Here is a 13,723-nt window from a genome sequence, read left to right on the forward strand (position 1 = left end):
TTCATGTCTCACTACTTAAGTAGCATAAATGCATTAGCATTGACACCAATGAATAAAACATATCTGATCAGCTCTTACAATGAGGGCCAGTTTAGCACTTAGCCATTTCTGTTTTTCATAAATTATTTTATTACTTTTTTTCACCAAACATTTATCTAGTGCTTTCTATGTATAAATTACTATGTGCTATATGTAATATGAACTTTGGAACTTGTTAGAATGCCAGGGTTAGTAAATTATGTCTTCTGACTAAATCTGGCCCATGGCCTGTTTTTATATAGGTCAAAGCTAAAATTGCTTTTTATATTTTCAAAGGGTTATAAAAAGGAAAAGTATGAAACGTAGCTTATGTGTGGCCTGCAAAACCTGAAATATTGAAATATTCAATATCTTACTGTTTAGCCTGTTATCAAAAAAAAAGTTTTCTGACTCTTTTAAGGAGGTTACATTTTAATCACACAAATGAAGAATATATACACAAAAAGATAAAAATAGTACATTTTAATAGTGGTGATTGTATTGATATTTTCATATATCAAACACTGACTAAATACTTTAGACCATTATTTCATTTAATTCCCACCACATAATCATAGAGGAGCTCTGATATTATCATTTTACAGATAATTGCAGAGGTCAAATAATGTGTCCATAGTCATTCAATTAGTAAGTGGTGGAACTGGAATTTAAACCAGAATGTCTGATTCCAGAGTCCATTCTCTGTGCCTTTTGAGATCCTAGGAAAGAGCCACAGGGCTAGAAAGAAAAGAACAAATTCTCTTTCAAAAGACCAGCAAAGACTTAGCGAGAGGAACTGACTTTAACTGGTACCTAAGAAATGTGAAACTCTGGGCAACTGAAGAGGAAAGGAGAAAGACATTTGAGGTGAAAGGTACAATATAAGCAAAGGCATGGAGGCAGAAGTGCCCAGGAGACTTACAGGTCTGCAGAATATGAGCCAGAGCCAGCATTCCAGGAGGTGGGAATGGAGGGCAAGTAGCTGCCAGGAGTAGTCAGCGTTAAGACTGCAAGGAAATGGATGGCGCTGGAAGGGATCATGCTCAGCGAAATAAGCCAGAAGGAAAAGAAAAATACCGGATGGTCTCACTCATAGCAGGAATCTAGAAAACTTAAATAAGGGACCAGGAAAAAGAATAACTATAAGAAAGTAAAAATCAAAATCAACAAACAACTATGAACCAGAGACACTCTATGGGGGTGGGGGGGGCAGGGAAAGAAGTTACTGGGGTCAAAATAAGGGTGTTGTAATTGTATGGGGAATACAAAAATAAAATTTAAATTAAAAAAAAGATACAAAAAAAAAAGACTTCAGGGAAATGGTGTCAGATTTTGGATAGCCACAGCTGCTAAGCCAAGGACTTGATGTTTTGCTCTGTAATTAATGAAGACACCTTGAATGTTTTTGAGAAAAGGAATAATGAGATTGGTGCTATGTTGCTAGAAGATTAATCTTTTCATTTGGAAAAGAAAGACAGGAACGTTTCATAACCACGATTTCCAGTATCTTTCTCTTCCAAAAGATGCCACATCCGTCAATGTCACCGTTATTAAAAGCAACATCAATATTGTCCCTAGGGCTGTTGTGCTATCAATAAAACAGTGTTTTTATCACTGGGTTATTAACAGTGCTATAGAAGATTGCATGATGATGTATTACTGAAATGATTTTGGCTTATACATCGGTAAGTGTCAGATGTCTCCAAAATGAGAAAAGAACATTCATTTGCTACCCACAAATACCAGGAAAGGTCAGAAATGCTTTACATTGCACATACTAGGTATCTTATTTACTGTAACCTAAGAAAAATAAGTAAGTTCTTATTTTTGGTTTTTTGTTATCTCCTTTTTGACATCATTTCTCTATTTAGTTCCAGAGAAAGTTGGGAACCTGGAGGCAAACAGCAATGGTTCCACGAGGTCCCTAGTAGTGAGCTGGTTGCCCCCTGCTGGAGATTGGGAGCAGTACCGTGTCCTGCTCTTCAATGAGTCTTTGGTGCTTCTTAACACCACGGTGGGAAAGGACGAAACACACTATGCTATAAATAATATGGGACTCATACCGGGAAGACAGTATGAAGTAGAAGTCACTGTTGAGAGTGGAAATCTGAGGAACTCTAAGCGTTGCCAAGGCAGGACAGGTAAGCAAATATCTATATTCATGGACCCTTAATTTGGTCTCTCTCCCAATCATCTCAGGTAATTATCGATGCTGTATCCCAGAAATCTCTGTATTTGAGATATTAAACACAGACAGAAATAGGATCGGTAACATTTGTTAAATTAAGCTGAAAATCACTTCCACTGATTACTCCATAATTTTATAAGAGAAACATTTTATTTTTTTATTTTTTTAATTTTATTTATTTATTTATTTATTTATTTTTTTAAATAATAAATTTTATTTTTATATTCCCCCATACAACTGCAAATGCCCCATTCTGACCCCTATCCCTCCCCTCCCGGCCCCCACCCCCCAAAAAGTGTCTCTGGTTCATAGTTTTTTGTTGATTTTGATTTTCACTTTCTTATAGTTATTCATTTTCCTGATCCCTTATTTAAGTTTTCTAGATTCCTGCTATGAGTGAGACCATCCGGTATTTTTCTTTTTCTTTTTGGCTTATTTCGCTGAGCATGATCCCTTCCAGCGCCATCCATGTTGCTGCAAATTGCATGTGTTTATCTTTTTTGAATGCTGAGTAATATCCCATGGTATATATGTACCACATCTTCTTGATCCAGTCATCTATTTTTGGGCATTTGGGCTGTTTCCAAAGGTTAGCTATTGTAAATAGTGCTGCTATAAACATAGGGGTGCAGGTGTTCTTTGGAATTGATGTTTCTGTGTCCTTTGGGTAAATACCTAGGAGTGGAATTGCTGGATCATATGGAAGCTCTATGTTTAGTAGGTCCAGAAATCTCCACACAGCTCTCCATAGTGGTTGGACCAGTTTGCACTCCCACCAACAGTGCAGGAGAGTTCCTTTTTCTCCACACCCTCGCCAACATTTGTTGTTGCTAGTTTTTTTAATATGTGCCATTCTCACTGGTGTAAGATGGTATCTCATGGTAGTTTTGATTTGCATTTCCCTGATTACAAGTGATGTTGAACATTTTTTCATATGCCTGTTGGCCATTTGCATTTCCTCTTCAGAGAAGTTTCTTTTTAGCTCTTCTGCCCATTTTTTGACTGGGTTATTTTCTTTGTTGTTGTTGAGTCTCATCAGCTCTTTGCAGATTTTTGTGATCAGTCCTTTATCATTAAAGAGAAACATTTTAAACACCAAAAATATAGGAGGGAAATTATCTGAATGAAGATTATTCTTTCCCACAAAAGAAAGGTAGTTGACAACCTTGTGTGATCAGTATTAATGGCCTTGACCTCATGTTGACTAGTGTGGGAGCTCAGGAACCAAGGAAGGTTATTAAGTGCAAAGGAGAAAGAGGATTCTAAGATAAGAGTTTTTGGTACTCTTGCCATCAGCACTGTTTTGTGATTCCTTGGGTATGCCACAGCCTCTCTCAGACTTTTCCTCAATTTCCAAGTTGCTGTTTCCCAAGCTCAATGTTTTTATGCAAATCTTGTGACATAGAATACTCCATTTTTAGTGTAAAACTCAAGTATCTGCTCTTAGTCTTCCCTGATAATAAGGAAATAATTACATTGACTCAATATTCTTCTTAGAAAGACATGAAAAAGTAGCCTGAGACACCTACTTAGCTTTTCAACTGTGTCTTCCAGCAATTTCTTCATTTTCCAAAAATTAATATGCATTGAATGATGGTCAAAGACCTCAAAAGCTTAAACCAAATCACTTTAGTATTTCATATAACATGCATCTATCTGCTCCAGTATTATTTCACTCACCTCAAATAATTTGAAAATAGTTCAAGGGACAGTAGGGGTTCATAGCATGTTAACATAATTCATTTCTTTATTGTGAATTGTATTATTGTTTAATTGATATAAAATTGGTTTACATTATTGTAATTTTTAGCAGTTTTAGCCTCAAACCGCTACAGATGAATATTTTCACATCATACCCATCACCAAAGCCCCAATAATCCTCCTTAATGCTCCATTGGATTCCCTGCCCCCTCACCACCCTCCCTCCCATAGCCTCAGTTTTGCAATCAGATGTCAAGAGTTTGTTACAGTTTTGGTTTTGTCTTGATATATATCTTAAGAGAATTTTTCTCAAACTGTATCTCTAGGTGAATAAGCTGAAGTAGGCTTTGATGTAAACAATCCAATTCATTTCTACATATTGAATAGGAAAGATACAGATTTAGGGAGTTAATTAGAATGAGATTGTAGAAAAACTCTTGGATGCACAAGTCACAATATAATTTTATATACTTGGTTGTTCCATAATTTGGTTTCTCTTTTACCAACAATTTACTTTTAATGTCTTCTAGAAATTAAAATAATAAGACTCTTTAAAGAAATGGAAGCAATTTCAATTCTTTGGATAATGGCAGTACTTAACCATTACTATTTGTCGGTTATAATGCTATTATTTTTCCTTTTATGGGCACATTAATGTCCCTCCTTAGAAATGAAGGGGACTAGCACCCAGTCTTTCCAAACTATGAGGAGGGAACAAAAATCTTAACTCCACCTATATACTTAAACATGAACCTTTCTCTGTGGTTTTTGAGGATGACAAGATTAATTAAATATTTTTGTATGATAGAATTCATATAAAGACATGAACATCCATGAAGAAATAATATGGTAAAAAAAATGATCCAGTAAAGTGTTTTCCTTTTTTGTTAAGTTATATTGCTGAGGTAATGTTGATATACATCACAATCTATGTCTTAGGGGTATAGCTTCACACCTCTTCAAATGTATGTTATTTCACTACATCTACCACCAGAACCCCAGTAATCCTCCATTGGACCTCCACTTCCCCCTTTGTCTCACCCCACCACCTTAGTCATAGTCTAATGGGCTCTTACCCCTCCTGTTTTTACCCTACCCCCTACCCTTCCCATTTCCACCCAGGATGCCCCATATCTGTGATTAACTTTCAAGGTTTGTCTTTGTCTGACCTTTGATTTGTTTGTTTGCTTGTCTGACCTTTATATTCCACACTTAAGTGAAACTATCTGGTATTTATCTTTCTCTTTCTGGCTAATTTTGCTTAGCATAATCCTTCCCAGTTCTATCCATGTTGCTACAAATGGCATGAGTTTATCTTTTTTGATCACTGAGTAGTGTTCCATTGTGTATATATATCACATCTTCTTGATCCATTCTTCTGTTTAGGGGAATCTGTTGAGGAACGAGTTATTTATATTCTCCTTTGTTTTTTTTAGCTGCTTGAGATGAGTCCTCAAAGTTGTTTCTGAAGTTTATGTCATGGAGTTTTATTTTCCCTATGTTTTCTTCTATAAATGTATGGTTTCAGGTCTTATATTCAAGTCTGTTATCCATTTGGAATGTAAAATAGTGGTCTAGTTTCATTCTTTTGCATGTGGCTGTCCATTTTTCCCAATACCATTTATAAACAAGGCTTTCTATACTTCACCCCTTTATCATAGAGTAGCCCATAGATATTCCATAAATTTTCTTTGTAATCCTTTTGGTTATAGTACTTGAACAAAGTTTTATGTGATTAGTGTTTTTCCCTTAATGTTTATAAGCATTCAGGAAAGAAATGATGAACTGGAATACACCTGTAAGTGGAAGAGAACAGCTCTCTAAAGAACACTCAAGTATATGACACAATCAGTGATCCAGTCTCCATTGGTTTATTTTAGCTCCTTTGGCCGTCCTCCAGCTTCGTGTCAAACATGCCAATGAAACCTCACTGGGCATCATGTGGCAGGCCCCTGTCGCAGAATGGGAGAAATACATCATCTCACTAGCCGACAGAGACCTCTTACTCATCCACAAGTCACTCCCCAAAGATGCCAAAGAATTTACTTTCACTGACCTGATACCCGGACGAAAATACATAGCTACAGTCACTAGTATTAGTGGAGACTTAAAAAATTCATCTTCAACAAAAGGAAGAACAGGTAACATTCTTTATAAATTTTAGATTCTAAAAGTATCTTGTCTACTGAATTGCTTAACACTCCACATTCAGTGTTAAGTACATGCCTATTGTGTACTTACCGGGCATTATTTTATGGATCCTTTTTATTGTTTGTTTTCTGTTTTACTTACTTCAGCTTTTTTCTTTATTATTTTGTCTTTATTTCATCTTTTTACTTTGGGTTTATTTTGCTAAAATTAAAACAGAGCAGAGAACAACCTTTCCAAGGAATTTTCCTGCAACAGAGACCAGAGGTAGGCAGCCTATGAGAGAGGGGATTCATTTTTAGGGAAAGAAGAAATAACATGTTGTGTGCTGACATGAATGTTCTAGAAGACAGTGGAATGGTGATGATGTACAGAAAGAGGGGAAAATTGCTGCGGTTATACTATGAGTAAGCAAGAGGTATTGGGAGCTAGAGGACCAGTGAAGGAATTGGTTTTAGACAGGAACATGAGCTTTTTAATTATAAGATCAACTAGGAAGAGATCTATGGGTGCAAATGCCAGTAGGTAGGCAGAAGTCATCGCATGCAGTTATCTTTTGGTAACTAATTTTCTCGTTACCAATTTCTTTACTAAGAATTTTTAGAAACAAACTGTTAACACTTTTGTTTTTCTGGGTATGTTTTGCGATAGCTCAATCTTAAAGTATATTGTCCCTGGGTTACAATTCTATATTGAAAGTTGTTTTCTCTTAGGAGATCAGTGATATTTTCTAGTTGCTTTGACTTTTATTGTTGCTGTTGAATAGTCAGCTGTCAGTCTAATTTTAATTTCTCTGGGTAATCTGTGTGTTTACTATGACTGCTTTTAAGATCTACTTTATCCCATTGCTATTCTGTGGTTTCACAGCAATGATCTAAGATCTTTTTTTTTAATTTTTAATTTTTTTTACATCTTTGTTCATTTTTTTGAAGATTTATTTATTTATGCATACAATGCTGGGATACAGGCCAGAGATGCTGGGGATGAGAGGATTCACCAGAGACAGAGTGGGGAACAGAGAGGCAGACTGACTGAAATACACTGCTGAGGGGAGCAGTGGGCGAGTCAGGAGAGGTCTGCCTCGCCATGTGGGTTGCTCCCTGGCCAGCCAGGGATTGATCTCGTACTGCAGAGGCTGCGGATTGCTTCATAGTGTGGTGCTTGCGCCACCGGGGAGGCCCCATCGTTCATTTTTAGTTGTAGTCCTCATAGAGTTTCCTTCCCCAATGCACCCGTGCACCATCACCACAGTCCCCTGTGCTCCTCCCTCCCTCCCTCTTATCCCTCTCCCTCCTCCTCCCCTGTGGGATGTCTCTGATTTATAATTGTCTATTTTTGATATGTTATGTTTTGTATTGTTATTATTTTTTTACATTGATGTAAGATCATTTATTTTTATTTTAGTTAAGTTTTGTTATCTTGCTTCATATTATGGGAATTTCTGTACTTCCAGATTGTATTTTTCATCAATCCAGAAATTTCTCCACCATTAACTCTAATATTACCTCTTGCTTCTTTCCATGTATTTGCTCTATGGGCTATAGTTTGGGTAATTCAGCTCTTTATATTTGTTCATTAATTCTTTCCTTGGCTCTGTTTAATCTATTTTTAAATCCATCTATTGAGTTTTAAATTTTAATTGTTATGTTCTTCACTTTCAAGTAGTGTCTTTGGTTCTCTTCCAAATGTGTTTTGTACTCTTTTGTGCTTTAGTACTCTTTCCATCTCTTCCTTTATTGCAAGAAGCAAATTGACAATTTTCATTTTACATTCTATGATAATTACACTATCTGAAATCAGGAGTTCAAGCCTGTCGTCTATTGGTTTTGCTGCCTTTTGCTCATGGTGCTTTTACTTGCTAAATGTTTGTGATTTTTTTACTGTAAATTCATCTACTTTGGAATTTTATTCTTTGGGGATTCTTTGAGAACTTGTTTGAAGTTGGTTTACAGAAAAACATTTCCTTTCATTTGAGTCTTTCAGCTGTGCAAGACTATTGTCAATGTGGTATAGGGAAGAAAAGGGGATATTCATTTTATTTATACTTTGATTGTAACCTTTCAAGATTCAATGTTATACAGGGTCACCTATTAGGCTCCTTAGCTTGGGAAAACCCTACACTTTTCCTCCTACTCCCAGATTCTATAAAGCTATAAAATCACAAATTAAATTTGTGTTTGAAAGACACTCTCAAGATGAAAGTCTGCTTCAGTGATCCAGTTACCTTATTATTACTTACTTTTGGGTCTCAGAATTTCTTAGATTCTTGACCATTCATTCTTGCATTTACATTTTTATTTTACTCAAAATGTTTTACTCAAAATTTTTATTTTACTCAAAAAGTTTTATTTATTGAGAAGGTTTTCATGTTATTTAGTTCACCATACTTGCTACCAGAAATAGAAGTCCTAGGCACCATTTTATACCTAATATCATTTTTTTTCATTTCTACAACTCTTCTGACAAATACATCTTTATTTTTTTAAAGAGACTTTTTTTTAAAGATTCATTTATCTATGCTTACAAGAGCTGGGGTACAGGCCAGAGTTGCAGGAGGTGAGAAGATTCACCAGAGACAGAGTGGGGAACAGAACAGGCAGATTGACTGAAATACACTGCTGAGGGGAGCAGTGGACAAGTCAGGGGAGGTCTGCTGCGCCATGTGGGTTGCTCCCTGGCTGCCTGAGGATTGAACTCTTGCTGCAGAGGCTGCGGACAGCTTCATGGATTGTGTCTTAATCCCTTGTGCCACCAAGGAGGCCCCCAAATACAGCTTCACAGGTTGCGTCTTAACCCCTTGCACCACCAGAGAGCCCCAGTTTATAGTTTCTTACAAATACATCTTTTAAACTGGGCCTCCCTTGTGGCACAAGGGATTTAGATGCAACCTGTGAAGCTGTCCACAGCCTCTGCAGCACAAGTTCAATCCCCGCCGGCCAGAGAGCAGCCCACATGGCACAGCAGACCTCTCCTGACTCGCCCATTGCTCCCCTCAGCAGTGTGTTTCAGTCGTTCTGCCTATTCTGTTTCCCACTACAGCAGACCTCTCCTACTTGCCCGCTGCTCCCCTCAGTAGTGTACTTCAGTCAGTCTGCCTGTTCTGTTCCCCACTCTGTCTCTGGTGAATCCTCTCAACCCACACACCTCTGGCCTGTACCCAGCTCTTGTATGCCTAAATAAATAAATCTTTAAAAAATAAATAATTTTTGAAAGAAAAAAAGAAATTATCAAACTGTTTTCCCAAGTGATCATACAATTTTACATTGTCATCGACAATATATGAAGTTTCCAGTTTCTCCATATCCTCAGCAGCACTTGGTATTGTCAGCTATGTGGGTTTGTTTTGTTTTGTTTTTAATTCTAATAAGTGTGTAGTGGTATCATGTGATTTTGCTTTTCCCTAAGTGACGGTTCTGAGCAAATTTTTATATGCTTATTGACCACCTATATTTATCATTTGGGGGTAAATTTTCAAGTATTTTACCTGTTTTTAATAGGGTTGTTTGTTTTTTTATCCTTAAAGAAAGATTGAGAATTCTTTTTTTAAATTGAAGTAACATTGAGTTATAAAATTATAGAAGTTTCAGGTATGCATTATTTAAAATCAATGTGTATGGACTACATTAAGTTCACCACTAGATACAAACATTCATTCATAAGTTACTACACATGCATCAGAAGATTCAGTTATAATTATAAATTTTAAAAAGAAAACAAAGGAGCCAAAACAATTTTAAAAAAGAACAAAATTGGAGAAAGAGTGTCATCGGTTTCAAGATTTACTAGAAAGGTACCTGGCCTCTACCCCTGTCTTTATAATTACAATTACAACTGATTCTTCTGATGCTTATTAATGCATGTTTGTATCTTAATCCAAAAGTCAATGAATACTGAGAAGGGGTGTGCCAATATATCAATGCCTTCTATTATCATAATTCAGGAAAGAGACAAAAAAAATGTGTGTTATCAAGTGCCAATTTCAAGGATTGAAAGATGGATAGGCTAGACATCACAATAGTTGTTGACTAGGAAAAGGACACAGGATCACGGGTTAGACAGATCAGACTTTGGTCCAGGTTGACTATTTGTTAGCACTGTGATATAGACCAAGTTATTTACATTATATGATTCTTGGTTTCCTTCTTAGTAAAGGGAATAACGGAGAATAAAGCAATTCAGTAAAGGGAGCTTTGAATGAGCATCAAATAAATAATCTCTGTAAAGCACAGATGTCATAACTAGTACATTCAGAAGTTATTATTATGCAAGAATATAACTTACATTATTATAACATTTCATGTATAATAATAATCCTCCTGAGAATATATCAGTAAAGAATTGCTCAGTTTTCTAGACTACAACTTCATCATCAGGTTGAAAGAATTTCCTTATTGTGCCCCTGACAACCATCATCTTAGATAGGTCACATGTCTTTGAGTTGTCCTGCGGTGAGGCCAGGAAAGATCACATTCAGTAAGCAATCTTCAAAAATGAAGCCTTCTGTTATTTAAAAATTACAATAAAAACTACCTTAATAGGCTTGTGCTATCTCATTCTTGTAGTAAAATAATTTTCATCTCTGTAGGGGAGTAGTTCTCCATATATTAGAGGAAACAGCTGAATTTTTTAGCATTTTCACAACTTTCTATTTTTCACTCATTTCTGTTATAGTTCTTAAGATAACTAAGCGTCATCTGCTTTTTCTTCTCTGTGTGTCTACTGTGTTTAGTGCCTGCCCAAGTGACCGGCTTGCATGTAGGCAACCAAGGGACAACGAGCAGTTTGTTTACTAACTGGACCCGGGCTCTGGGCGACATAGAGTTCTACCAAGTCTTACTGATCCATGAAAATGTCGTCATCAAAAATGAAAGTGTGCCCAGTGAGACCAGCAAGTATAGCTTCCACTCCCTCAAATCCGGGAGCCTCTACTCCGTGGTGGTTACCACTGTAAGCGGAGGGATCTCTTCTCGCCAGGTGGTGGTGGAGGGAAGGACAGGTAAGATGGTGTCTGTGAGCTACAGATCAGAGCTCAAGGCACCTCCAGAGAGTATGCTACAATTTTTATTTATTTGCAACTGGTTTTTTGTTTGTTTTTTTAAAAAGATTTATTTATTTATGCATACAAGAACTGGGGTGCAGGCCAGAGATGAGGGGGGTGAGAGGATTCACCAGAGACAGAGCGGGGAACAGAACAGGCAGATTGACCAAAGTACACTGCTGAGGGGAGCAGCGGACCAGTCAGGAGAGGTCTGCTGTGCCAAGTGGGTTGCTCCCTGCCCAGCAGGGGATCGAGCTGTAGAGGCTGCGGATTGCTTCATAGTGCTGTGCTTAACCCCTTGGGCCATCAGGGATGCCCTATTCTACAATTTTTAAAACGTCCTAAAGTAGACCACCTCTAATGTTCTTGAAAGCCAAGTTTCATCCAGTGACACATTGCTCTCCTGGGAATGGAAATTAGGTGTGGGTGAGGGGAGGAGAGAATCAATTCTGAATTTTCTAAAATCTCCAATAAATGTGTCAGAACTCCTAGATAAACCTTTGTGATGACATGGTGGTCATTTGATTCCTAACCTTATCCCCTTATTTGGTGGATTTTTTTTTTAATGTTTATGTCCCAGTTCAGGTAAACAAGTAATGAGATTTTTATTAAACAATAAAATAAAATAAAATCTTCCACTCTCTCTTATGTTTTTGCTTTCAAGACAAAGAAAGGAAATGGTCTCCAATGCCTATGATCAAAAATTGAAATAATAAAATACCCAAATCACATATATTTTCACAAGCAATATTAAATAAGTGCTTAATACTATCTTCTACCTAAAAAATGTTCCTTGACCTTAAAGAGCTGTCTGTTAAATAGGACAGAAAGCTCAGTAAACAAATAGTGACTGTCAGTGGTGTGGCACCAAAAAAGGAAATCTAATTTTCTACACAACACTCACACATAAATAAACAAACAATATAAAATATTTATTTCTTTCTCTTTGAAAGAGGACTAATTACATAAATCACAGAAGCTAGATAATTATTAAACTCAGAATCAAGTCTGTGACTTCTCGATTTTAATTTTATATGATTATGATAAGTTGGATTTCAGACTCTTCCTTCATTGTGTTTCCAACACTCAGATACTAAGTATCAAGTGCACATGACACAGATATCTAAAATCTTGAATGTCATAGACTTGATGAGCCCAAAGAATATTAATTTCATTAACTCTTCCAGAAGAACAATTAAGTATTTTTGTTTATTTTTGCTTATTTTAAAGATTTATTTTATTTATGCATACAAGAACTGGGGCATAAGCTAGAGATATGGGGGTTAAGATTATTCACCAGAGACAGAGTAGGGAGCAGAACAGGCAGATCTACTGAAATACACTGCTGAGGGGAGCAGCGGGTGAGCCAGGAGAGATCTGGTTCGCCCTGTGGGTCAGCTCCCTGGCTGGGGATGGAACTCCTGCTGTAATGGCTGGTGATAGCTTGATAGCGCTGAGACTTTAACCCCTGTGCCACCAGGGAGGGCCACAACTAAGTTATTAAAAGATTTACTAACGTGTGTCTGTATCTCTCATTCTGTGGCAGCTGATACCTTTTTTCTCTTTTAGTGGATATTGACAGGCTCCATCAATGTGGCATAATTGGGCATAGGGTACTGAAAAACTTGAACCAGAAATCAAGAGTCCTAGATTTTGGTCCTGGCCCTGCCCTTCTTATTTCTCTAAGCCTCTATTTTCTAATCCCCAGTAATTCACCCCAACACTGGGCATCAGCATAGGGAATGAGAAATAACAAGAAAGTTGAGAAATGGAGCTGAGAAGGACTTGGCATCCAGTTCCCAGGGAGTTACAACTGTATTAGTCAGATTACATTGACTTATTTCCTGCTTACACAACTGGACAACATTGGTGTTCCTGATTGGAGAATTCTCTGGGTTGGTTCTTTTCCAAGCAGTAATTCAGGGAATCTGGCTCCCACCATCTGTGACTCTTCCTTCCTCTGGGTCCCCAGAGTTCTCCCCATTTCTCCAGAGAATGTTAGGTTGGGGGAGGGGGAAGATTAACAGATCTGGAAGTAGACACAGCAGTTCCACCCAGCTTCCATGGATGAGAACACAGTTATGTGGCTACAATTATCTGCAGGGTGGTGGGAAATAGAGGTGTGTGTTCAAGAGGAAAAAGAAGAGGTTTGGTGAGCAGCTGGTCAGACTGCCATTTGCCATTTTTTCAAGCCAGACTGCAGTGCCACAAGAGCCATCCAACTTTTTTGTTATTTTAATAAATGTGGTATCTGATGTCACTTTGGTGTCTGATGTCACTTGAAATAAATAGGACATGTAATTCTTTTTATACCTATATTTTAATTTTAACAGAAGTATTAGTACTTAACCCATATTATATAAAACAAATAAGAAACAAGACATTCTTTGAAGAATTATCATAATGTTTTTAGGATAGGGCAAAATATGAATAGATATAAATTAGGTTTTTTATTCAAAACACTGAGAGTGCAGATATTATTGTTAGAGAGGAAATACTATTATAGAAACACAATAACTAGAGATTGTGAAAGCTACCTAGAATAGCAATTTTTGAACATAGTAGATTATAAGATATTTAATGAGAAAGTTTTGATAATTTTACCATCTTCCCAAATTGCTGAAATATTG

The 13,723-nt window shown here is 36.9% G+C and overlaps 1 protein-coding gene across 1 annotated transcript in view; it reads left to right on the plus strand.

The window, feature by feature from the left end:
- PTPRB (protein tyrosine phosphatase receptor type B) overlaps positions 1–13,723 on the plus strand; it is a gene marked incomplete at its 3' end in the record, with an annotated part of 93,565 nt that overhangs the window by 41,184 nt on the left and 38,658 nt on the right. The window contains exons 8-10 of the mRNA XM_084255981.1: positions 1,890–2,159; positions 5,788–6,048; positions 10,785–11,051. Coding sequence (XP_084112107.1) covers positions 1,890–2,159; positions 5,788–6,048; positions 10,785–11,051 — 798 coding nt within the window. The remainder of the gene's footprint in view (positions 1–1,889; positions 2,160–5,787; positions 6,049–10,784; positions 11,052–13,723) is intronic.

The sequence above is a fragment of the Talpa europaea genome, assembly GCF_964194135.1.
Source record: "Talpa europaea genome assembly, chromosome: 15".
NCBI lineage: Eukaryota > Metazoa > Chordata > Mammalia > Eulipotyphla > Talpidae > Talpa > Talpa europaea.